Source organism: Dendrobates tinctorius, unplaced genomic scaffold (genome assembly GCF_039654945.1).
Source record: "Dendrobates tinctorius isolate UK_male_01 unplaced genomic scaffold, ASM3965494v1 ptg000051l, whole genome shotgun sequence".
Classification (NCBI taxonomy): domain Eukaryota; kingdom Metazoa; phylum Chordata; class Amphibia; order Anura; family Dendrobatidae; genus Dendrobates; species Dendrobates tinctorius.
The window spans coordinates 24,924,115-24,947,575 of record NW_027361719.1 but is presented as its reverse complement, the minus strand read 5'-3'; the positions used below and the strand labels follow the sequence as shown (position 1 = coordinate 24,947,575).

Here is a 23,461-nt window from a genome sequence, read left to right as displayed (position 1 = left end):
GCCACCATTGGAGACCAAGACGCTGCATTCAAGAAGCCGACAGACTAAGCTTACGCTCTCTTGAACATTCGCCTTATCCTTGTTCCTTTGTTCTCCCCATCCATTCCTTCCGTTCCCACATTGCTGTATACTTTACCTCTCATACTCCCGCTCTCCCTGCATGGGGTTTAACCCTGTTAATAAATTTCTTAACTCTTGATCTGCCTCCTGTCCGTGACGACATCCCAGTTCCTGCAATTCTACATTTGGCGCAGTCGGCAGGATGTTGTTCAACAGCATGGAGGCGGCAGACCAAGCAGTTGGGATGGGCCCTAGGTCCAGTATATCCCTGGGGACAATGCTAAATAACCACCTGAAGTTTACTGGGAACAATACTATGCTATGGAGCTGGACTGAATGGGTTAAGGGGATGATAAAGATGCACCCCATGACCCCTGCACTAGAGGCGGAGGTTGCCATGATGGCTTTAGATGGGGAAGCAAGGGATTCTGTTATGCTTCGACCCCCCTGGGCGCGAGACACCTTTGACAAAGTATTACAGATTCTGGAGGAGACACATGGGGACCCCACGGAGCTGGGTTCAAAGAGAGGGGGAGACGGTGACCCAATACATGAATGCACTACAGGAGATCAATACTGCCATTACTAGAAAAGACAGCGCAAGCATAGGGTCTACTGACATAGTGCTGCGGGACCAGTTGGTGACAGGCTTGCGAGACATGCTGTTAAAACAGGCTCTGTGGGAGCGCTTGCGGGTAAATCCACACATGACTTTCTCAGAAGTAGGGAGCGAAGCGCGCACGCGTGAGCAAGAGCAGGTGGTGACAGTCCCAGCGGGGAAGGTCTGAAGCAGAGAGGTATCTGCGATAATGGCCACTACACCCCAATAGGTGGAAGAATTGCGAAAGGAGATTCAGCATATATGTGAAGAGTTGGCAGATTTAAAAAAAAAAAAACATAGTTACCATGAGTTTGCCTGCGAGCAGAAGCGAGCCGGTTCCCCGTTGTGAGATGAGAATGCCTTGGCAAGAAGGGCCTCCCACGTGTTACAACTGTGGAGAAACCAGACATATAGCTCAGGGTTGTGCACTATGGAGTAGGCCTCTACAAAGCTATCCGTTAAACTAGGAGACTCTGAGCCTGGGAGATGCCGCCCGGAGCCTGAACAGTCAAGAAGGAGTACTAGAAATCCCACAAATCTTGTTTCCATGTGTCCTCTCTCCTCTGGGTGAGATTGATGGCTGGGCTGTATGCTATCTGGTCGATCCTGGCTCACAGGTAACCACGATGCCTGAAGCATACCTCTGACGACACTTTACTGAGGCGATGCGGCCTGAATGGGGCCCGGACGCAGTGGTGGTCTGGATGCAGATAACGGTCTGCGGTAAAGATCTAGGTCTAAAGGGGGTGGTGCTGACCACTGGAGATGTGGGTTATGGACACAGTGTCATGCAAGGCATGAACGTGCTAAAAGAATTCGGGAGCCTTCTCATCAATGAGTCTGCAGACCTGTTCCTGAAACAATGGGGCTCTCGCATCCCTCAAAGGAAGGTATACCAGCAGCTAATCTGGGCAGCCCAAGCCCAAGAGACCTCTAACTGTGGAAAGACATTGGGAAAAGTAATTGTTCCAGTCTCTATTAATCAGGTTTTGCCACCAGGACAAACAGTGCTTACTCTGAACATCAGGACTTGTACCTCTCTTGAAGCAATCGAGGTTCAGATAGAGCCAGCCAATGCAGAGCAATTACCTTCGGGGCTCCTTGTGGCACGGACGTTAGCTACTGTGCACAACGGGATGGTCCTTGTGTGCTGTGTCAATTTGGGAGAAAATGATGTCACACTCCCACCCAGAAGTGAAGTGGCTCAAGTCTTGGGCATGCTGGAAGAATTGATATCGCCACAGGCTGTGCAATTGACAGTAAAACATAGAGATCCATGGACGGTGGCCGCAGATACTACTCTGGTACTCGAGCCTTGACACCAGCAAGAGGGCTGCTGAATTCTGGAATAAATGTGGGCTGAATTGACAGAACTCACTTCATAGCAGGTCCAGCAGGTAGAAGCTCTGTTAGAGCGATAACAGGATGTGTTCGCACGCAATGAAGATGATTTTGGCTGCACCACAGTGATCACGCACAAGATTCCAGCTGGAAACACTGCACCCATAAGAGAACGGTACCGTCAAATTCCACTGCATCAGGAGGTCAAAGGAATGCTGACACAGATGCTGCAAAATGGTGTAATCCTAGAGAGTCAGAGCCCTTGGGCTGCCCTTATCGTGCTGGTGTGAAAGAAAGATGGTACGCTGAGCTTTTGTGCGGACTACCGCAAACTCAACGCCTGCACTGTATGAGATTCCTACCCGCTACCAAGGATTGAAGAGTCCTTGTTTGCCCTGGGAAGCGTCAAATACTTCTCCACATTGTATCTAGCCAGTGGCTATTGGCAAGTACTGAGGTCCAAGCAGGATCGATCAAAGACAGCCTTTATACTCCACTTGGGTTTATACGAATTAATTCGGATGCCATTCGGTCTGACTAACGACCCGGGTACATATCAACGGTTGATGGAAAGGTGATTAGGTGATTTGAACTTCCAGGACACTCTCATTTACTTGGACGATATCATTGTTTATGCTGCCTCATTCGAGGAATGTCTCCGAAGACTAGAACAGGCGTTGAGTCATTTTAACAGTATGGTTTAAAAGTAAAGCCCCAGAAATGTCATCTGTTCTGCACCCAAATTGAGTATTTCGGACACGTCGTTTCTGTCGAAGGAGTCAGACCATCCCATGAGAAAATTGCTGCAGTACAGAATTTGTCTACCCCGAAGACTGTGAAGGACGTGTGGGCTTTCTAAGTTCTCACCGGACATTTTCAGCGATTAGTGAAGAACTTTACTCGCATAGTGAACCCGCTATTAGAGCTGTTGAATGGGGTATCGTCCAGTGTAAGGAGCAGAACTGTTCAATGGGGAGAGCATCAGGAGGAAGCATTTCGAGCTCTTGAATTGGCCTTGACTGAATCACCAGTGCTAGCCTTTGCTGACTTCTCCCAACCATTTATCCTCCAAACTGATGGAAGCCTGCATGGACTTGGAGCTGTGCTGTCTCAGATCCAGAGTAGAAAAGAATGAGTAATCGCTTACCCAAGTTGGTCCCTCCATGACTCCAAGAGGAATCCGGATAACTACAGTTACTTTAAATTAGAGCTGTTGGCGTTGGTGTGGGCCATGATGGAGAAGTTTGCTGAATACTTGTCTGGATCGGAAGCTCTGTAACGCACAGATAACAATCCTTTAGCTCATGTGGAAAGAGCAAAGCTTGGGGCATTGGAGCAACGCTGGGTGGCTCGGATGGCGAAATTTCGCTATACAATCACCTATAAGAGGGGAGCCGAGAATTCACACGCTGACGCCTTATCTCGAGTGACTCAAGGGAAGCCTGGGCCCAACCGGGACGAAGAGCTGGAGGCTGAATAAGTTCCTGACTTCTGGTATTCTTCCAGGACGGTGGCAGACATGCTGGAGCAAGTGCAGATGGTGCCCCGAGAGTACATATTGGGACAATCTCATGATGAGTGGGTCCGGTTACAACAAAAAGACGAAGAACTCCCTCGGATGAGACAGTGGGTGGCGCTAAAGCATTGCCCAGCCAGCAAGAGAGAGATTCTCTGTCCCTGGGAGCTCTGCAGATACTACGACAGTGGAAAAGACTCCAGCTGAGGAACAGGATATTGTATCGTAGAGTCCAACTTCAGCGGGAGCTGGGTGTCATCTGGCAGGTGTTGATCCCTGAAGCGGTGCTGTCCAATGTGGCAACAGAAGCACATGAAAGAGGAGCTCACTTTGGTCCAGAGAAGACATTTAAGTGGCTACAAAGATTAGTTTATCATCCTTGACTTACGGACGTAGTGGAGGAGACCTGTCGGCTATGTAGAAGCTGCGAATTGGCCAAGCCGGCGGAACAGAGGGATCCCACTCAGACCATAGTGACTTCAGTCCCTCTAGAGCTATTAATGATAGACTATCTGACAATTGGCCCAGGGCATCAGGGTTATGAACATTGCTTGGTGATGATGGATCACTTCACGAAGTTTGCTGTCGTAACTCCGACATGGGACCAGACTGCCGAATCCACTGCATATGCCATCTGTAAGAACTTCATCCAGATATACAGCCGTCCAAAGCGAAATCACTCCGATCAAGGTGCTTGTTTTCTCGGGAAAGTGATGGAAGAGTTACACCAGTTGTATTAGATCGGGAAATCTCGGACGATGCCTTACCACCCTCAAGGAAATGGAGCCTGTGAACAGTTCAATCGCACTCTGATCCAGATGTTGAGGACATTGGAAGAAGACAGCAAGGCCTGGTGGCCTGAGTTTGTAGCTGAGTTAGTGTGGGTATACTGTAACCGGTCGGGTCTGACATAAAAAGGGCTGTGTGTGGGAAAAGGACAGGAGACTGGGAGGGAAGACTGAGTGCACAGCAGGGTGAGGTGCAGGCCTTGCCAGAGGGCATTGCATGAGCACAGGCCCACTTTTTATATCCCCTGTGACCTTGTCCACCGTTCGGGTATGACAGACTGCTAAGCCTCCGTTGTCATCCATTCCTGGAGGTGACTCACACTTGAGACCAGTGACTGCTGTGTGAGTGCAGTCCTGCCGAGAACCAGTGACTAGGCCAGAACTGCCCGACTCCTCACCCGCATACACCGCGGAGCAGAGCCACGCTCCATCGGTATCACCCATTGAACTGATCCCTACATGAGGAAACCATGGGAACAGGAGCCCACCTAGGACAACAGAGACTCCCCGCATGCATCAAGAACCGGACCTCCGTTTACTCAGGACAACTCCAGGACGTCACGTGCCACTGGTGTCGGCGCCACCATTGGAGACCGAAATGCTGCAATCAAGAAGCCGACAAAGTTTATGCTCTCTTGAACATTTGCCTTATCCTTGTTCTCCCCATCCATTACTTCAGTTCCTACATTGCTCTATAACTTACCTCCCATACTCTCTCTCTCCCTGCGTGGAGTTTAACCCTGTTAATAAATTTGCTAACTCTTGACCTGTCTCCTGTCCGTGACGACATCCTGGTTCCTGCAATTCTACCGACATCTACTAAAATAAGAAAGGTACTTAAAAGGAACCTATTACCAGTTTTTGAGTCTCTCAACAAATGCCACCATCTTTATCTACACTCATGCTGCACTCCACAAACGTGTCTATAATCTCCTGTACACCTCCTGTACTCCCACTGTACACCGCCCAAAAATACCATATGCTCTCGTGTACTGTTTAAATGACGATAGTCCAGCCCAATGGCCGTCCTCATTGCAGTGTTTGTGCCTTCTCTCTGCTTCTAATCACCGTCCTCTGGCTTTGATTGACAAAGATGATGCATCTTGCGTCATCCACATAGTAAAACAAGATGTTGTGTCTGCGCAGTAGCCTCACAGGCTCACACAGGAGTACTTTGTGCTTCCCTATTGCGGGCGGAGCATAAAATATTTCTGCACAAGTGCCAAGCGACGTCATTATGACTCTGATGTTCTCTGCCACGGGAAATGACCAGAATGACGTTGCTCGGCGCTTCTGTAGTGATCTTTTATACTCTGCCCGCAGTAGGTCAGAGCATGCTTTGTTTTATAATTCTGTGAAAATTGATTAGTGATGTTTTAGAAATCCACAGTGTTAATTTTTCTTGCTGTTAACCCCTTTCTGACATCGATGTTGGACTCCCCCTGATATATACAGAAGACATGTGTCCGTAACAGCCATGGGTGGAATCGCAATCCACCTGTGGTTGTTAACTGGTTAAATGCCGCTGTCAATCTCTGACAGCGGCATTTAACTCGTGCTTCCGGCAAGTGCGCTGGAAATCCTGCCCATCGGTGACCCTGTCACGTGATCGCTGGTCACCGATGGGTTGACTTAGCAATCATAGGTCTCCAGCAGACCTCCATGGTTGTCATAGCCGGATTGCTATGAGCCCCGCCTGGTGGTCGGTGCCCATAGCAAGTAAGCATTTCGGCTACATACAGATGATCTGATCTTCGCCTGTATGTAGCAGAGACAATCAGACAAGTGCAGCTTCTAGCCTCTCATGGAGACTATTGAAGCATGCAAAAAGTAAAAAAAGTTTTTAAAAATATTAAAAAAAATAAAAGTTCAAATTACCCCCCTTTTACCCCATTCAAAATAAAACAATAAAAAAATCAAACATACACATATTTAGTATTGCTGCATTTAGAATCGCCTGATATATCAATATAAAAAAAAATTAACCCAATCGTTAAACGGCGCAGAGAAAAAAAGTCAAAACACCAGAATTGCGGGTTTTTTTGGTCTCTGCAACATTGCATTAAAATGCCATAACGGGCGATCAAAAGATAGTATATGTACCAAAATATTATAATTAAAAACGCCAGCTCAGGATGCAACAAATAAGCCCTCACCCAACCCGAGATCACGAAAAGTGGAGACGCTAAGGATCTCGGAAAATGGTGCAAATTTTTTTAACAAACTTTGGAATTTTTTATCACAACTTAAATAAAAAAGAGCCTATACATGTTTGATGTCTCCGAATTAGTAATGACCTGGAGAATCATAGTGGCAGGTCAGTTTTAGCATTTAGTGAACATGGTAAAAAAAAACTATGGGATTGCACTTTTTTTGCAATTTCAAAGCACTTGGAATTTTTTTTCCCGTTTTTCAGCACACGATATTTTAAACCAATGTTATCGTTCAAGAGTACAACTTGTCCCGCAAAAAGCAAGCCCTCACGTTGCCATTTTGACCAAAAATTAAAAAAAAAGTTATGGCTCTGGCAAGAAAGGGAGCAAAAAATGAAAATGCAAAAGCAAAAATATCTCTGGTCGTTAAGGGGTTAATATGCATTGCATTATCTTTGTGGATTTTCCCCATAGGCTTAAATTAGATATGGAAAATGCATGGATAAAATCAAACATCTACACACGTGGGAAAAAAATTGTTGGTACCCCTCGTTTAATGACAGAAAAACCTACAATGGTGACAGAAATAACTTGAATCTGACAAAAGTAATAATAAATCAAAAATCCATGAAAATCAACAAATGAGAGTCAGACATTGCTTTTCAACAATGCTTCCACCGAATTTTAAAAAAGTCATACTCATGAAATAGGCCTGGACAGAAATGATGGTACCCTTAACTTAATATTTTGTTGCACAACATTTTGAGGCAATTACTGCAATCAAACGATTCTTGTAACTGTCATTGAGACTTCTGCACCTCTCGACAGGTATTTTGGCCCACTCCTCAAGAGCAAACTGTTCCAGTTGTCTCATGTTTGAAGATTGCCTTTTCCAGATGGCATGTTTCAGCTCTTTCCAAAGATGCTTAATAGGATTTAGGTCAGGACTCATAGAAGGCTATTTCAGAATAGTCCAATTTTTTCTTCTTAGCCATTCATTCATTATCCTGTTGCAAGACCCATGACCTGCGACTGAGACCAAGCTTTCTGACACTGGGCAGCACATTTCTCCCTAGAATCCCTTGATAGTCTTGAGATTTCATTGTACCCTGCACACATTCTACACACCCTGTGCCAGATGCAGCAAAGCAGCCTCAGAAAATAACAGCCTCCGCCATGTTTCTGTCACGTGGACCAGTCTTGTGTGACACCACCCGCAGGTCGGTAACTGAAACAAGACAAGGCACGTGTAACTATCCTGGGTGACACGACCTGCAGGCCGGTAACTGAAACAGCAAAACACGGGGAAAGGGGCAACAGTTACAATGGTGGGCCCTGCGATAGGGAACGGGGATGTGGAGACTTCCTGCACTCCCCTGAGTCAGTGTCCCTTCACTCCTAACGACTCCCAAGGCCGGTTCCGCACCTGGTAACATAGTAACATAGTTATTAAGGTTGAAGGGAGACTTTAAGTCCATCTAGTTCAACCCATATCCTATCCTAACTTGCCCTAACATGTTGATCCAGAGGAAGGCAAAAAAAACCCATGTGGCAACAAGTAAGCTTCACATTGGGGAAAAAAATTCCTTCCTGACTCCACATATGGCAATCAGACTTGCTCCCTGGATCAACGCAATATTAAGGAAACTAGTGTATATACCCTGTAATATTATACTTTTCAAGAAAGGCATCCAGTCCCTTCTTAAATTTTAGTAGGGAATCACTCATTACAACATCATATGGCAGAGAGTTCCATAGTCTCACTGCTCTTACAGTAAAGAATCCGCGTCTGTGAGTATGCTTAAACCTTCTTTCCTCCAGACGTAGAGGATGCCCCCTTGTCCCCGTCACAGGTCTAAGAGTAAAAAGATCATTAGAAAGCTCTAGGTATTGTCCCCGCAGATACATACCTGTCACCCTAGCACATCCTACATCTATCCCTTGCTAGGGAGCTGGGTGGTGCAGGCACTGGCCCCACCGCTGTACTAATACACACCAGGGAAAAATACAAGCAGGGGAAACACCAAAAAGACTTATCTTGCTCTGCTGCAGCACCAGGCAGCAGAGTGCATCACAGGGTTAACTTTTCGCAGTGGCTCGACACCTCAGAGCCAGCTGCCACCTTCACCATCTCACTCTGCTGTGGACACCGGGCAGCCAGAGTTCAACACCAGTTTCAGCAGTGGCTCCAGCCTTCAAGCCAGCTGCTAACTTCACCAGGTTTCTGCAGTGGCTTCACACCTCAGCCAGCTGCTCCCTTCACCATGGTTGGAATCCCCAAAAGATGCTATCACCAACCCCTGCTCATAGACCATGTGACCCTATATAGGAAAAGGGAATGGTCAAATGATCAGGGGCCAAAAACTGCTATAACCCCAGTGACCACCGGGGGCAAAAGGCAAAGCAAAGAAAACATCAAGTGCAATGACCCTAACGGCCACCGGGGGCAAAACTAGAAATGAAACCACCAGCTTAAGGAAAAAAAAAGGTTACTAGTGCTTTTATCTGTCATGATCCAGCACAGTAGGGACAGTGTTCTTTTCTTGATATGCTTAATTTTTCTGTCTGTGAACATAGAGCTGATGTGCCTCGCCAAAAAGTTCTTTTTTTGTCTCATCTGTCCATAGGACATTCTCCCAGAAGCTTTGTGGCGGCTTGTCAACATGTAGTTTGGCAAGTTTCAGTCAGGCTTTTTAATGATTTTTTCAACAGTGGTGTCTCCCATGATGTGCACTTTGGCTCATAGAACAGCGGATGATGCAATCTGACGCTGATGTTCCTTGAGCTTGAAGTTCACCTTTAATCTGTTTAGAAGTTTTTCTGGGCTTTTTTTGTTACCATTCGTATTATCTGCTTCTTTGATTTGTTATCAATTTAACTCCTGCGGCCACATCCAGGGAGGTTGGCTACAGTCCCTTGGAGCATAAATTTCTGAATAATATGTGCAACTGTAGTCACAGGAATGTCAAGCTGCTCGGAGATGGTCTTATATCTTTTACCTTTAACATGTCTATCTATAATGTAATGTTCTTTCTAATCTCCTGAGACAACTCTTTCCTTCGCTTCCACTAGTCCATGTTGAGTGTTATACGCACCATGTCACCAAACAGCACAGTGAGTATCTGTAGCCTCTATACAGGCCACTCACAGATACCAAGATTGTAGACATCTGTGATGCTAATTAATGGACACACTGCAATTTAACATGTCCCTTTTGAAACATTATTTTCAGGGGAACCATCATTTCTGTACAAGCCTATTTCATGAGATTTATTTTTTTAAATTCTGTGGAAGCATGATTGAAAAGCAATGTCTGACTTTCATGTGTTCATTTGCATAGATTATTGATTTATTATTACTTTTGTCAGATTCAAATTATTTCCGTGACCATTGCGTTTTTTTCTGTCATTTAACGAGTGGTACCAACAATTTTGACCACGTGTGTATTTGTAATTTACACATTTGAAATGCAGTAAAAACACTTGTACTCTACAATTGACTTTATCAATAAAGATTTACCAAAGCCAGGTAATTTCACAAACTGGAAGATTCCAAAACAAACTTTGATTTAAAATATGTCATATGAAAAAGTAATCAGCTTAAAACATGTGATAAACATTCAAGAAGGGGGCTGGGGAAGGGCACAGCCTAAGGGAAGCCCCCCATGACTGCCATGGGCGGGAAGTTTTAGAACTGGTGTTGTGCCAGTTTAAAATGGTTGGCCGGGACGGGGGCCGGGGTTTAAGGTGGGGGCAGCCTGTATTAGGGAAAAAGTGCGGGAAAAACTGCACTCACCAGCCAGGAGCAGAGGAGAGAAGTCCCACCTGAATCAATTGCTGACGACGAGCAGCAACTTTTCGCCAGGCTGCAGGATGTGGCCAGGTCCAGGAGGGGAGGATGGCTACAGACCCAACTTTCCTCCCTCCTCAGCGCTGCGGAGCAGGGATCCAGCCGGCGTGGAAGGAGGACCCGTCCCCCCGAAAGGCTGTCACCAGAGGTGTCAGCCCGCAGCAGGCGGCGGCTGCGGAGCCCCTCCAGGGACCCTGCAGGCGGCGCAACAGTTGGGGCTGCATCCCCTCCCTGTGCCCGTCCTGGCAGGAATCCGCCCAGCCGGCCGGTCAGCACGGGCGGCAAGCGTGTGGGAGCCGGACAGGAACAGCAGGCCGGACCGGAAGTGTCGTCGCGGGCAGGAGCCGAAGAGTCGTGCAGCAGGGAGGAGAGTGAAGGCCGCGGCAGGCCCTCACAGCAGCGAGGCCGGCGGCGGCCGGCGCCGGGCAACACAGCGGTGGGAGGCAGGATCGAGGGCGCCCCCGGGGATGAGGACCGCTCGGGGGTGTCTGCCAGCGAGGGCGCCCTGCCTGGCCCCACCGTCATCAGAAGGACCGGAGGTGAGGCGGGCGGGAGGGTGCCGGTTGCTGCCGCCCTGCCTGCCCCCATTGCAGTCCGTAGCGAGAGAGCTGCGGTCGGGAGGGGGCAGCACGAGGACGCCCTGCCTGGTCCCAGCAGCACGTGGAGCCCCGACCGATCGGCGGACGGGAGAGGGCTCAGCGGGGACGCCCTGCCCGGTCCTAGCAACGCTTGGAGCCCGGAACGGTCGGCGGGCGGGAGGCGACTTAGCGTGGTCACCCTGCCTGGCCCCTGTACAGCAGACGGGGCACCAGGCACCTGGGGGCATTTATCCGGGAGTCGCCCGGAGGGTGCTACGGACCGGCCAGTCGGGCACGGGTCCAGGGACTGTCACAGGTCCCGTTCAAGCGGGAGTTCTCAGGAGCGGCGGGTATCGCATGCTCGGGTCCCCCCTGGTGACGAGGAGGCCAGGGGCGCGGGCCTGGAGCAGCGGAGCCTGCATCAGGATCATCGAGGACGTCAGGATTCCGGATTTCCAGCTGGCGGGGACACAGCACCCGCGCAGCTATGTGAGTATGGCTCCATGTCGTGTTTGTCGCCCGCAGGGGCTGTATTGCAGGATGATTGGGGCAGGCAGGGAGATGGTAGGGAGCGGATGGGGCGTAGCGGGGCTGAGGTGCCGGGGCTAAGGGACATTTTGGCGAACATGTCGCAAATATTGAGGAGACTGGAGGGGGGGGTAATTGGGGAGGCAGCTCCGTCCCCAGCGGGGGCATGGTTAGTGGGTCGCGGTTCGGGCACAGAGTCGGGTGGTGACGTGTTACGTGCGGTAGACTGCGATGAAGGAGCTGCGGCAGGAGTGTCTGTTTCAGTGCAGACGGAGACGGATAAGGGGGATAGGATAAAACTGGACAATAGGGCTAAGGGAGAGGTTTATGTGTGCTTTGAGGGGCCGCTGGGGGCCCATTTAAAGAAAGAAGTGAAGGAAAAGATTTGGCGGGACGAGTATGTGGAGATATTTTCATTGCTGCCGTTGGAAAAGTTTAACCTGGATAAGGGGAAGAAGGACGATAGTAAAAAAGAGGAGGAAGAAAAGAGGAGGTGGCGTCTGATCCCGCAGACTTTTGTGAATTGGATGCAGGCATTCGCTATTTTGGCTAGTGTCATAGGGGAAAAGTCTCCGGATAATTGTTCTGGCCTTTTTTGTTATTTAGATGCTATCGGGGAGGCGCATCGTATTTATGGGGGCCAGGCGTGGCTGCGATACGACGAGCAGTTTAGGCAGAGGAAGGCGGTAAGGCCAGAGATAAAGTGGGATCAAAAGGATATCGGGCTGTGGCTGAAGGTGATGGCCCCAGTGAGGTATGGGCAGTCCTTTCACGGGAGCGGGGGCAGCGGCAGTCAACAAGCAGGTCAGGGGAGCAGTGGTCAGGCAACCCAGGGAGGAAGAGAGAAGTCGGGGGCGTGCTGGCAATTTAATGACGGGCAGTGTAAGTACGGGGCGGGCTGCAAGTTCAAGCACGTGTGCTCCCACTGCAACGGTAGCTCACACGGCGCTTCCAAATGTTTTAAGAAAGGGAAAGGAAAGCCAAATGTGGGTGCCGGTCAAGGGGGAGAGCCCGGTGAGGGTTCAAGAGATGGCCCCCTTTCTAAGTAGGTACCCAGCTCGGGCAGAGGCCAGCGTGCTTTTGAATGGTTTTGTTGACGGTTTCAGGATTCCACCTCCTGGCCATGTGGTTCCTTTTTCTGTTAAAAATTTGCGGTCGGCAATAACGCATGCGGAGGTAGTAGATGAGAAGTTGAAAAAGAAAGTGGATTTGGGCAGGATGGCCGGTCCGTTCCCCACGGCTCCTGTTGCGGGCGTGATTGTTTCCCCGTTGGGGGTTGTGCCTAAGAGGGAGCCGAATAAGTTTCGTTTGATTCAGCATTTGTCTTATCCAAAAGGCTTGTCAGTTAATGACGGTATCAATAGGGAGTTGTGTTCTGTGGAGTATACCTCTTTTGATACGGCGGTTAAGTGGGTGCGACGTTATGGGTCAGGGGCTTTGTTGGCAAAGACAGACATTGAGTCCGCTTTTCGGTTACTACCGGTTCATGCAGATAGTATCCCGCTGCTGGGATGTTTTTGGAAGGGGAATTTCTACCTCGATAGGTGTTTGCCGATGGGTTGCGCAATTTCTTGTTCATTGTTTGAGACGTTTAGCACTTTCCTGGAGTGGGTGGTAAGGGATGTTACAGGAATGCAGTCGATCATTCATTATCTGGATGATTTTCTTTTTATTGGCCCCCCGGATTCGCAGTTGTGTAGGAACGCGTTGGCAGGCATGGTTTGGGTGGCGGAGCATTTTGGGGTGCCGCTGGCATCTGAGAAGACGGAAGGCCCTAAGGCCGTTATAAGTTTTTTGGGCATAGTTGTCGATTCGGAAAGGATGGAGTGTCGGTTACCAGAGGACAAGTTGGCATTGTTGAAACAGGAGGTGGAGAGGATTTCGAAGTTGCGCAAAGTGACCCTCAAGGAATTACAATCCCTATTGGGCAGATTGAACTTTGCCTGCAGGATCATGCCTATGGGTCGAATTTTTTCTCGTCGTTTGGCTAGCGCGACGGCAGGAGTGAAGGCTCCGCACCATTATGTTCGCTTGACGAAGGAGCATAGGGACGATTTGATGGTTTGGCAGCGGTTTTTGCGGAATTACAATGGGCGGTCGCTGATGCAGGAGGAGACATTGAGCAATTTTGATTTTGAAATATTTACGGATGCAGCAGGCAGCTCTGGTTACGGCGCCTACTGTAAGGGAAGGTGGAGTGTGGGGCGGTGGCCTCAGGCGTGGAAGTTGTTGGGCCTTACCAAAAACTTGGCACTATTGGAGCTGTTTCGTATCGTGGTAGCTGTTTTGGTGTGGGGTCCCGTGTTCGAAAATAGGAGAGTGCGCTTTCATTGCGACAACGCGAGTGTTGTAGCGGTCATTAACAGTTTGTCGGCCTCCTCTCCCCCCGTAGTTAGATTGGTTAGGGTTTTGGTTCTTCGATGTCTGGATTTGAACGCAGGGATTTCTGCAGTGCATGTGCCCGGGGTTACGAATTCAATAGCAGACTCTTTGTCTCGTTTTCAGTGGGGGCGTTTTCGACAATTGGCGCCAGGAGCGGATGCCACGGGCGTGGAATGCCCTTCCTTTCTGTGGAAGGTGATTACGGAAGAGCAGGAAGACTGATTCGGGAATCCTTATCGCAGCAGACATGGTCGGCCTACGATTCTTCGTGGCGAGTATGGCAGAGTTGGTTGGCAGAGTGGGGTGGGGTCGAAAGTGATGAGGATAGGATGTTGGCGGTATTGTTTTTAATTGGGAAGGCAGCTGACAGCGGTTGGTCTGCTGCTAAGTTAAACAAGTTTGTAGCTGGTTTAGCTTTCGGTTTCAAGTTGCAAGGGGTGGGGGATGTTACGAAGCGCTTCTTAGTGAGTCAGGCGTTAAAAGGGTTTCGTAGGGGTAACAAAGCCAGCGACAAACGAAGGCCTATTTCGTTTAGTACGTTGGAAGGCTTAGGCAGAGTCCTTGGGGGTATTTGCACGTCAGTTTTTCAGTTGGCCCTGTTTCGGCTGGCTTTTTCTTTGGCCTTTTTTGGGGCAATGCGCATTGGCGAGGTGGTGTCAGGCAGCAGGGTTTCGGCGGGAGGGGTGTTGGCAGAAGATGTGGAATTTTGGGCAGGGGGCATTGTTTTTTGGATTCGGCGTTCAAAAACTGATCAACAGGGTAGGGGCAGACGGGTAGTTTTGGGGCGAGTAGAAGGGGCATTAATGTGCCCACGTGGCTGTTTGGAAACGTATTGGGGCGTATGGGCGGGTAGGACGGGTCCTCTCTTGTGCCATGCGGACGGCACCTATTTGTCTCGGTTCCAGTTCATTGCGGTTTTGAAGAAGGGATTGGTAGAGTTGGGCCTTCCCCAGGACATGTATGGGTCTCATTCATTTAGGATCGGTGCTGCGACCGAAACAGACAGCCTTGGGTTGGGGGCTGATGCGATTAGGAGAATTGGCAGGTGGCAGTCGGATCGGTATTTACTGTATGTTCGGCGTTAGCTGTGTGGTTTGCATGTCCTGGGATGTGTTTTTTCTATATTCTGTTGTGTTTTTTCAGGTGGCGACCCCTTTCTTGCCTGGATATTCGGACACTCTTACGTTTATTGGGGTGCGCTACGAGCCGACGCGAGGCCAGATGGTAGGCAATTGGGCTTTGGGAGGGAGCAGGTGCTGGTCCGTTGGTTGGGTTTCCGAGGAATGGTATGGAGCAGGGTGCTCCTGGAGTTAACCAAGTCCGCTCGCTTGGATAGAACCCCCGACATTATTGTTTTCCATGTGGGGGGCAATGATTTAGGGGTCAGGCCGGTGAGAGAATTAATTAGGGACATACGTTCCGATTTTTTGAGGTTGTGGACATCGTTCCCGATCGTGGTGACGGTATGGTCGGATGTAGTACCCAGACAGAGGTGGAGGCAAGCGAGATCGTTGAAAGGGATTAACAGGGCAAGGGTAAAATTGAATCGTGCGGTGTCGGCATTTGTGTCCAGGAATGGGGGTATTAGTGTTCGTCACTTTGAATTGGAGACAGGTGCCAGTAATTTTTGGTTGGCCGATGGGGTTCATTTAAATTCTATTGGTATTGATTTATGGGCACTGTCAATACAGGAGGGGATCGAGTGGCCCTTGGTGGTTTTGGGGCACTCATGAGCCTGAGGTGGTCAGGGCTGTTCGTGGTTGGCGGGGGGTGGGGTTCTTGGAGTTGACGGTGATTGGTCAGGGAAGGATTCGGAAGTAACATTCCCGACAGTTTAAAATGGTATGGGGGATCTGGCTTTTGGGTATGGGCTCTGGACGGGGTTTTACCTCGGGAGCTATGGTGGTTGGTCTCCCAGAAGGGAAAGAGGGGGATGATAGGAGGCGGCGAGGTATCGAGGAGAAGGTAAAACTGAAGTCGCCATATGCGGTCAAGAAGGGGGCTGGGGAAGGGCACAGCCTAAGGGAAGCCCCCCATGACTGCCATGGGCGGGAAGTTTTAGAACTGGTGTTGTGCCAGTTTGAAATGGTTGGCCGGGACGGGGGCCGGGGGAGGGGTTTAAGGTGGGGGCAGCCTGTATTAGGGAAAAAGTGCGGGAAAAACCGCACTCACCAGCCAGGAGCAGAGGAGAGAAGTCCCACCCACCCTCCCTGTTTTGGGAGCATGTTGGGGGCTGCTAGGGGATGTACGTTTAAAAAAAAAAAAAAAAGGGTGACCGGTATATAGATTCTTGTCAGGGTCTATATGAGGCGTTGTTGTTGCTGTTGTCACAGTGGCTGTGGGGCGGGGGGTGGGGTTCTTGGAGTTGACGGTGATTGGTCGGGGAAGGATTCGGAAGTAACATTCCCGACAGTTTAAAATGGTATGGGGGATCTGGCTTTTGGGTATGGGCTCTGGACGGGGTTTTACCTCGGGAGCTATGGTGGTTGGTCTCCCAGAAGGGGAGTTACGGTGCCCTCGAGCTGGGCTGGACGGCTGGGGGTAACATGGTGGAAATAAGTTTATAGCCAGATATTTCTAGCTCCAAGAACCCTCCCCTCATAATTTTGAATTATTTAATGTTTATTGTTAATGTTTGTTAATAAAATTGGCCGCTGTGGCCAAAATTATCCAAAGAATTTAAATTGTACCTTGTCTTATTCTCAGGAGAAGGGAAAGAGGGGGATGATAGGAGGCGGCGAGGTATCGAGGAGAAGGTAAAACTGAAGTCGCCAAATGCGGTCATGTAAAAAAATGTACTAATAAATGCAAGCAGCCAAAATTATCTAATTGTTTCAGAAAACCTGCAGTGTCAAAAAAATACTCATCTTGGCAGTTTAGCATTATTGTAAAAGCAGAAATACAAAAAAATGCATTACTGTACATTTATCAGCATTAAACCTCATCTGCCATGTGTTTGCCCATGCAGACATCTTATCTAGAGCGTTGTAATATTAAACAGTGAAGCTAAAGCTGGAGTCACACATAGCAATCTCGCTAGCGAGATCGCTGCTGAGTCACAACTTTTGTGACACAGCAGCGATCTCACCAGAGAGATCGCTGTGTGTGACAGCGATCAGCAACCATCCCCCCTGCCGGTATCGCTGATTGCTGCAAGAAACCTCTGGACTTTTTTCCGTCGTTGGTCGCCCGCTGGCCAGCACGCATCGCTGCGTGTGACAGGCGGGAGACCAGCGATCAGCTGTAAAAGATAAAAAAAAAATAAAAAATATTGTTACTCTCACCTTCCGACGTCCCACGCAGCCATCCCGCCTCTCTCCACGCTCCCGGTCCCAGTGATCCTTTGCACGAATGACCGCGAGACGTCGCGCTCCCGCGAGACCGTGACATTCTCGCAAAGGATCACTGGGACCGGGAGCGAGGAGAGAGGCGGGATGGCTGCGTGGGACGTCGGAAGGTGAGAGTAACAATATTTTTTATTTTAATTCTATTTCTTTACAGGGATATGGCATCAGCGGTAACGAACACAGCGATGCCGCGCTCTCGGCATCGCTGTGCTGATCGCTGGTGAAGCTGTCTGTTTGACACGTTGATATCGTTGTCGGGATTGCTGGTAAGTCGTTATGTGTGACTCCAGCTTTAGTTTGTAATACCCTACAAAGCTTGTGTCATCAAAAAAGACTGACAATATACTCCCAATCCCCTCCGCAAAGTTTTTAAGAAAGACATTAAAAAGAACTGGTCCTAACACAAATCAATGGGGTCCCCATCAGTGAATTTAGCCAATTTAAAGAAAGTACCATTTACAAAAAAAAAATGTCATGTCCAAAAAACAATTTTATAATAAAGTGCATATAGTGTGCCCCTAGTCCCTGCTTCTGAAGCTTCAGGACAAGATCGTTGTGTGGTACAGTACATCAACCGCATTGCCAAAATCCAGCTTCGCACTTATCTCCTCATAGAAACCCATTATATTGGCTAGGCACAACCTGACTTTCATTCATCCATGCTGGTTGTCAGTTATTACATTATAATCTGTAATATATTTCCACGGGCCATCTCTTTTAGTGCCGTGGAAAATGTTGTCAAACTTAACTATTGGTAGTTACCTGGATCCACCTTCTTATCTTTGTTGAATATCGGTACAAAGTTAGTCAGTTATCAGTGGCATTACAATTGTCCGATGGGCCTCAGTGCAAAATTTGGTGTGGAATCCTGTACCAGCACGTTGGTCAGATCTATGGGTCCATGAAATAATGTCTTACACCCTGGCCTCTATTCTTCAGAAATGTTCCACATCGTATAATTATGTACCTCATCCTGGCCTCCAATCTCTTCCTATAACAATCACCAGGCATCTTGCACCTCTCAACTGGAATTTTGGACCACTCTTATTTTGCAAACTGCTCCAGGTCTCTCATATTTGAAGGGTGCCTTCTCTCAACAGCAGTTTTTCTGATGCCCCTTTACGTTTTTTTTAATTGATTGGACCAGTTACAGATAAAACTGAACATAAAGTAATTACATAACCGTTAAGGATACATAATGTGTTATATTTTATCATATGCATAAAATGTATTATCACACAACTTTATCTTCTAATACCTTTCCATTCACTAATTTGTCTGACCTTGTCGTGGTGGTGTGAACGATTGTGATATATATTCCTAATTTACACCTAACATTAGTATGAGGTCACAGCACATTCATTTGTAAGAATAAACCATATCACAATAGGGAACATTCTTAAAACATTTATTAATAGCAGTATATTATATATGTAGAATATTAAGTCTTAGGCTAGTTTCACACTAGCTAATTTTCCACGCAGCGCTCGGCGCCGCTAAGCCCCGCCCCCTGCTGGCTCCCTGCCCGCCCCATCCGGTCATCGCCACCTACTATCGCACACGGCTGCATGCGATCTGCGCACCCTATCTTTAGAATAGGGTGCGCAGACCGTGCGCTGGCCGTGCGCTAGTAGGATTTTAGCGTGCGCTGCGCACTTTTGAAGGTGCGCCGAGCACGCCAAAATGCAACATGGAGCATGCTAAAGATAGGGTGCGCAGATCGCATGCAGCCGTGTGCGATAGTAGGCGGCGATGACCGGATGGGGCGGGCAGGGAGCCAGCAGGGGGCGGGGCTTAGCGGCGCTGAGCACTGCAGGGAAAATAAGCTAGTGTGAAACTAGCCTTAGTTGTTGAAAATGATTAGAATATTTTTTTTCAGCTAAATCAGATCAGCCACATTTGGTTGTACTTTGTTCTGTTAATATTTATTTGTGGGCCGGTTTGGGTGCATGTCGAGAAAGCAAATAGTCAGATAACACTGTAGGGAGGTATGACACAGGAATGTAGAAGAGCTTGGCGTCCCAGCCAGCAGAATATCTTGTCCAAGGGTGCACAGCGGTCAAAGCATGTTCCATACAATTGGTAACTTTGTAAAGCTTCGGACTTCCCGTCTTTAGCAAACTCTTCAGACGATTTTCATCTGTAGATAAAATGAATAGAATTATAATCTTTACTGGTTTATGTACACAAGATCATACAATATGATGCCTTTCTGGATAAGATTCATGCAGATGGGAGCTTATTGTAAAACCTTACAAACAATGATGACAGCGCACCCCTCCCCCCCTGGACTGCGTGCTGTAAATGTGACTTTAAAAGCATGAGAAACTGATTAACAGCCACTGGCAGAGCTCCTATCAGTTGATGGCTGAAAAACACTGCTGTTATCTGCCAAGAATGGTGTGGGCTCAGCTCCCATACTGCACTTGTCATTAAAAGGTTAAATGGGATGTCAGACATCATTTACATTATACAGGTGGATTGGTAACATAAGGCTGGAGTCACACACAACCACTAAAAAAAATCGGTCAGATTTTAACGGTACGAAATCACACAAAGGTTTCTTGGCCAGATATCCGTCTGTCATCCCATTTTCCGGCGATGAACCGATTTTATTCGCATCTAGGCATCAAATTGACATCCAATGCCAATGCCTGATGCTCTATCCTGTAGACCTGGAAAAGTCTTGCGATTTTAATCGCAAGTCACACGTGTGGTGCGTTTTCCATGCGATTTTTTTTATCGCATCCATAGACTTGCATTGGGGAATCCGATCCGAAAATCGGTGACAATCGCAGCATGCTGCGATTGTCTCGGTCCGAGGATCGGATGCGATAAAAAATCGCATGATGTGAGCTGCCCCATAGAATAACATGGGTTCGAATGCAATGCGATTTTTTATCGCATTGCATTCGACCGTTTTAATCGCTATTGTGACCCCAGCCTAAAAGTAAAAAGCAAAGCAGTACTCACCTACTATCACTTGTCAAGATTCATTGCATTCCCCCCTGTGGTCTTCGTTTATTCCTGCAGGAAGCAGTCACTGTTCAAAGCTGCAGGAGAACCACTGGGACCTTTGACTAGCTGCCATGGTTAGTGTCTTCAGCAGCACTTCAATGTCACTGATGACGCGCTATTGAAAACACCTGACCATGGCAATCAATCACAGGTCCTAGCGGTCCTTCTGCATATTTGAATGGTAACTACTACCTGCTAGAGTAAATGAAGACCATGGGGTGAGATTTGCTGGACCCCGGTAAGTGCCAGTAGGGGAGCACTGTTTTTTTTTTTGCTTTTTATTTTACCACTGGTAACATTTACATTTTTCCCGAACACTTGACTGTAAGTACCATCCTATTCCTGCATACAATAAGCAATGTTGTGCAGACATAACATCACAGCACACACATCAGAAGATCACTGTGCAAATGTAAGAACGCACGTCACAGGTATCACAGGCCCTGGGCCTGAAGTCATGGCCGAAAGTGTTGGCACCCTTTAAATTGTTCCAGAAAATGAAGTATTTTTCCCAATTACACATGTTTTATTATACACATATTTATTTTCTTTGTGTGTATAGGAGCAACACAAAAAAAACAGAAAACAGGAAAATTGGACATAATTTCACACAAAATGTAAAAAATGGTCCAGACAAAATTGTTGGCACCTGTCTGCCTTGGATGTACTAACTGATAGCTCAGTCGTCCAATCTACTGTTGGGGCATGCTAAGCTGTCTGTATTTTGAGTGACAGCTTGTCCATCCAATATGAGATTGCTGAGCTACCTTCAGGTGTTCTCTGTTCCCAGTGATTACTCAGCTACTTACAGTCATGGCCGAAAGTGTTGGCACCCGTGAAATTGTTGTAGAAAATGAAGTATTTCTCCAGGAAATTATTTCAGTTACAGATGTTTTGTTGTACACATGTTTATTCCCTTTGTGTGTATTGGAACAACACAAAAAAACAGAAAAAGGGCAAATTTGACATAATTTCACACAAAACACCAAAAATGGTCTGAACAAAATTGTTGGCAAACTCAACTTAATATTTGGTTGCACAACTTTTGAAATAAATAACTGTAATCAACTGCTTTCTGTAATCATCAACAAGCTTCTTACACCTCTGATCTGGAATTTTGGATCACTATTCTTTTGCAAACTGCTCCAGGTCTCTCATATTTGAAGAGTGACTTTTCCCAACAGCAATTTTAAGATTTCAATGGGATTTACAGTTGAAACCAGAAGTTTGCATACACTATATAAAAAGACACATATGCAATATGCATGTTTTTCTCCATATCTGTCATGAAATCAGAATAAATCTTTCCCGTTTTAGGTCAATTAGGATTGCCATAATTATTAATATTTGCCAAATGTCAGAATAATGAGAGAGAGAATATTTTAAGGCAGTTTTATTACTTCAAAGTCAAAAGTTTACATACACTAAGACTACTTTGCCTTTAAAAAATTCTGGACTGCCCATATAATGATGTCATGTGTTTGAAAGGTTTTTTTGGCAACATCTGAGTTAATTAGAGACACACCACACCTGTGGATGTATTTTAATGCACACCTGAAACACATTGCTTCTTTGTATAGCATCATGGGAAAGTCTCAAGAAATCAGTCAAGATATCTGGAAGAGAACTGTGGACTTGCACAAGTCTGGCTCATCTTTGGGGAAAATTTCAGAATATCTGAAGGTGCCTCATTCATCTGTACAAACAATTATATGCAAGTGCAAAGAAAAAAGGAATGTCCATCCATCATACAGCTCAGGAAGGAGATGGGTTCTGTGTCCCAGAGATGAACATGTTTTGGTCCAACATGTGCATATCAACCCAAAGACAAAAGCAAAAGACCTTGTGAAGATGGCAGAAGCTAGTAAGATTGTGTTGTTATCCACAGTGAAATGAGTACTGTATCAACATGGCCTGAAAGACCACTCTGCTAGGAAGAAGCCATTACTCCAAAAGAAACAAAAAAAAAACAGATTAATGTTTACAAATGCACACATGAATAAAGACCTTAATTTTTGGAGACATGTCCTGTGGTCTGATGAAACTAAAATTGAACTTTTTGGGCATATTGACCATCATTACACTTGGAGGAAAAGGAGAAGCTTGGAAGCCTAAGAACACCGCAGGATCATGTTGTGGGGTTGTTTTGCTGCAGGAGGGACTGTTGCACTTCACAAAATAGATGGCATCATGAGGAAAGAAGCTTATGTGGCAATACTGAAGCAACATCTGAAGACACCAGCCTAGAAGTTAAAGCTTGGGCGGAAATGGGTCTTCCAAATGGACAATTACCACAAGTATACTGCTATAATGGTAACAAAGTGGCTTAAGAAAAACAAAGTCAATGTTTTGGAGTGGCCACCATCACAAAGCCCTGATCTCAATCCTATTGAAAATTTTTAGGCAAAGCAGAAAAGGTAGATGCGAGCAAGGCGACCTACAAACCTGCATCAGTTACACCAGTTTTGTCAGGAGGAATGGTACCAAATTCCAACCAATTATTGTGAGAAGCTTCTGGAAGGATATCCCAAACATTTGACCAAAGTTATTCAGATTAAGGGCAATGGTACCAAATTCTTATGAAATGTATGTAAACTTTTGACTTTGCAGTAAGTAATAAAAATGCCTTAAAACATTCTCTCTCATTATACTGGCAATTGGCAAGTAGTACCATATTTTTCGGACTATAAGACACACTGGACTATAAGACGCACCCCAAATTTTAAGAAGAAAAATAGGAGAAAAAATGTGTCAAATAAGGGTCCATCTTACAGTTAGAATTCAGCTTACCGGGGTAGGGTTTGATCGGGAGCACTGGTGGAGCTGGGTCACAAGAGGTGTTCAGTGGTCTGGCTCATTGGTGATATGACTCAACCCAGGCTAGTGCGGCAGGTTCGGTGGTGGGGGGGTTCTGCCATTTTGTAAAAGCCCAGAGCCCCCCCACATCCATGCCAGGATGGTACGCGGCAGTTTCTCAGATGCTTGGTGGTGTGGAGGCTCCACTGACATTTTATGAAATTGCGGAGCCCCACACGTCCATCCCAGGCTGGTGCATGGCAGTTTTGGAGATGCTTAGTTGGGCGGTGACTCCGCCGACATTTTGTGAAAGCCTAGAGCCCCTTTGCACTTTCCATTGCTGTAATACTGTGGTCTCCAGGAAAATGGCCATCGGAGGCGGCGCATGCGCAGAATGAGAACTCTGCACCGAGATCTCGTCTCCCGAGATCTCGATCTACACATGAGCCGCCTCCAGTGGACATTTTCCTGGGGGCCAAAACATTACAGCCAACATTTTGTGAA

At 47.3% G+C, this 23,461-nt stretch overlaps 1 protein-coding gene across 1 annotated transcript in view; it reads right to left on the bottom strand.

Annotated features, from left to right (window-relative positions):
* Positions 1-18,929: 18,929 nt before the first annotated feature.
* Positions 18,930-23,461, bottom strand: part of LOC141091338 (retinol dehydrogenase 7-like) — a 38,759-nt gene continuing 34,227 nt past the window's right edge. The window contains exon 7 of the mRNA XM_073576870.1: positions 18,930-19,283. Within this exon, the coding sequence (XP_073432971.1) occupies positions 19,069-19,283 (215 nt within the window). The 3' untranslated portion in view covers positions 18,930-19,068. The remainder of the gene's footprint in view (positions 19,284-23,461) is intronic.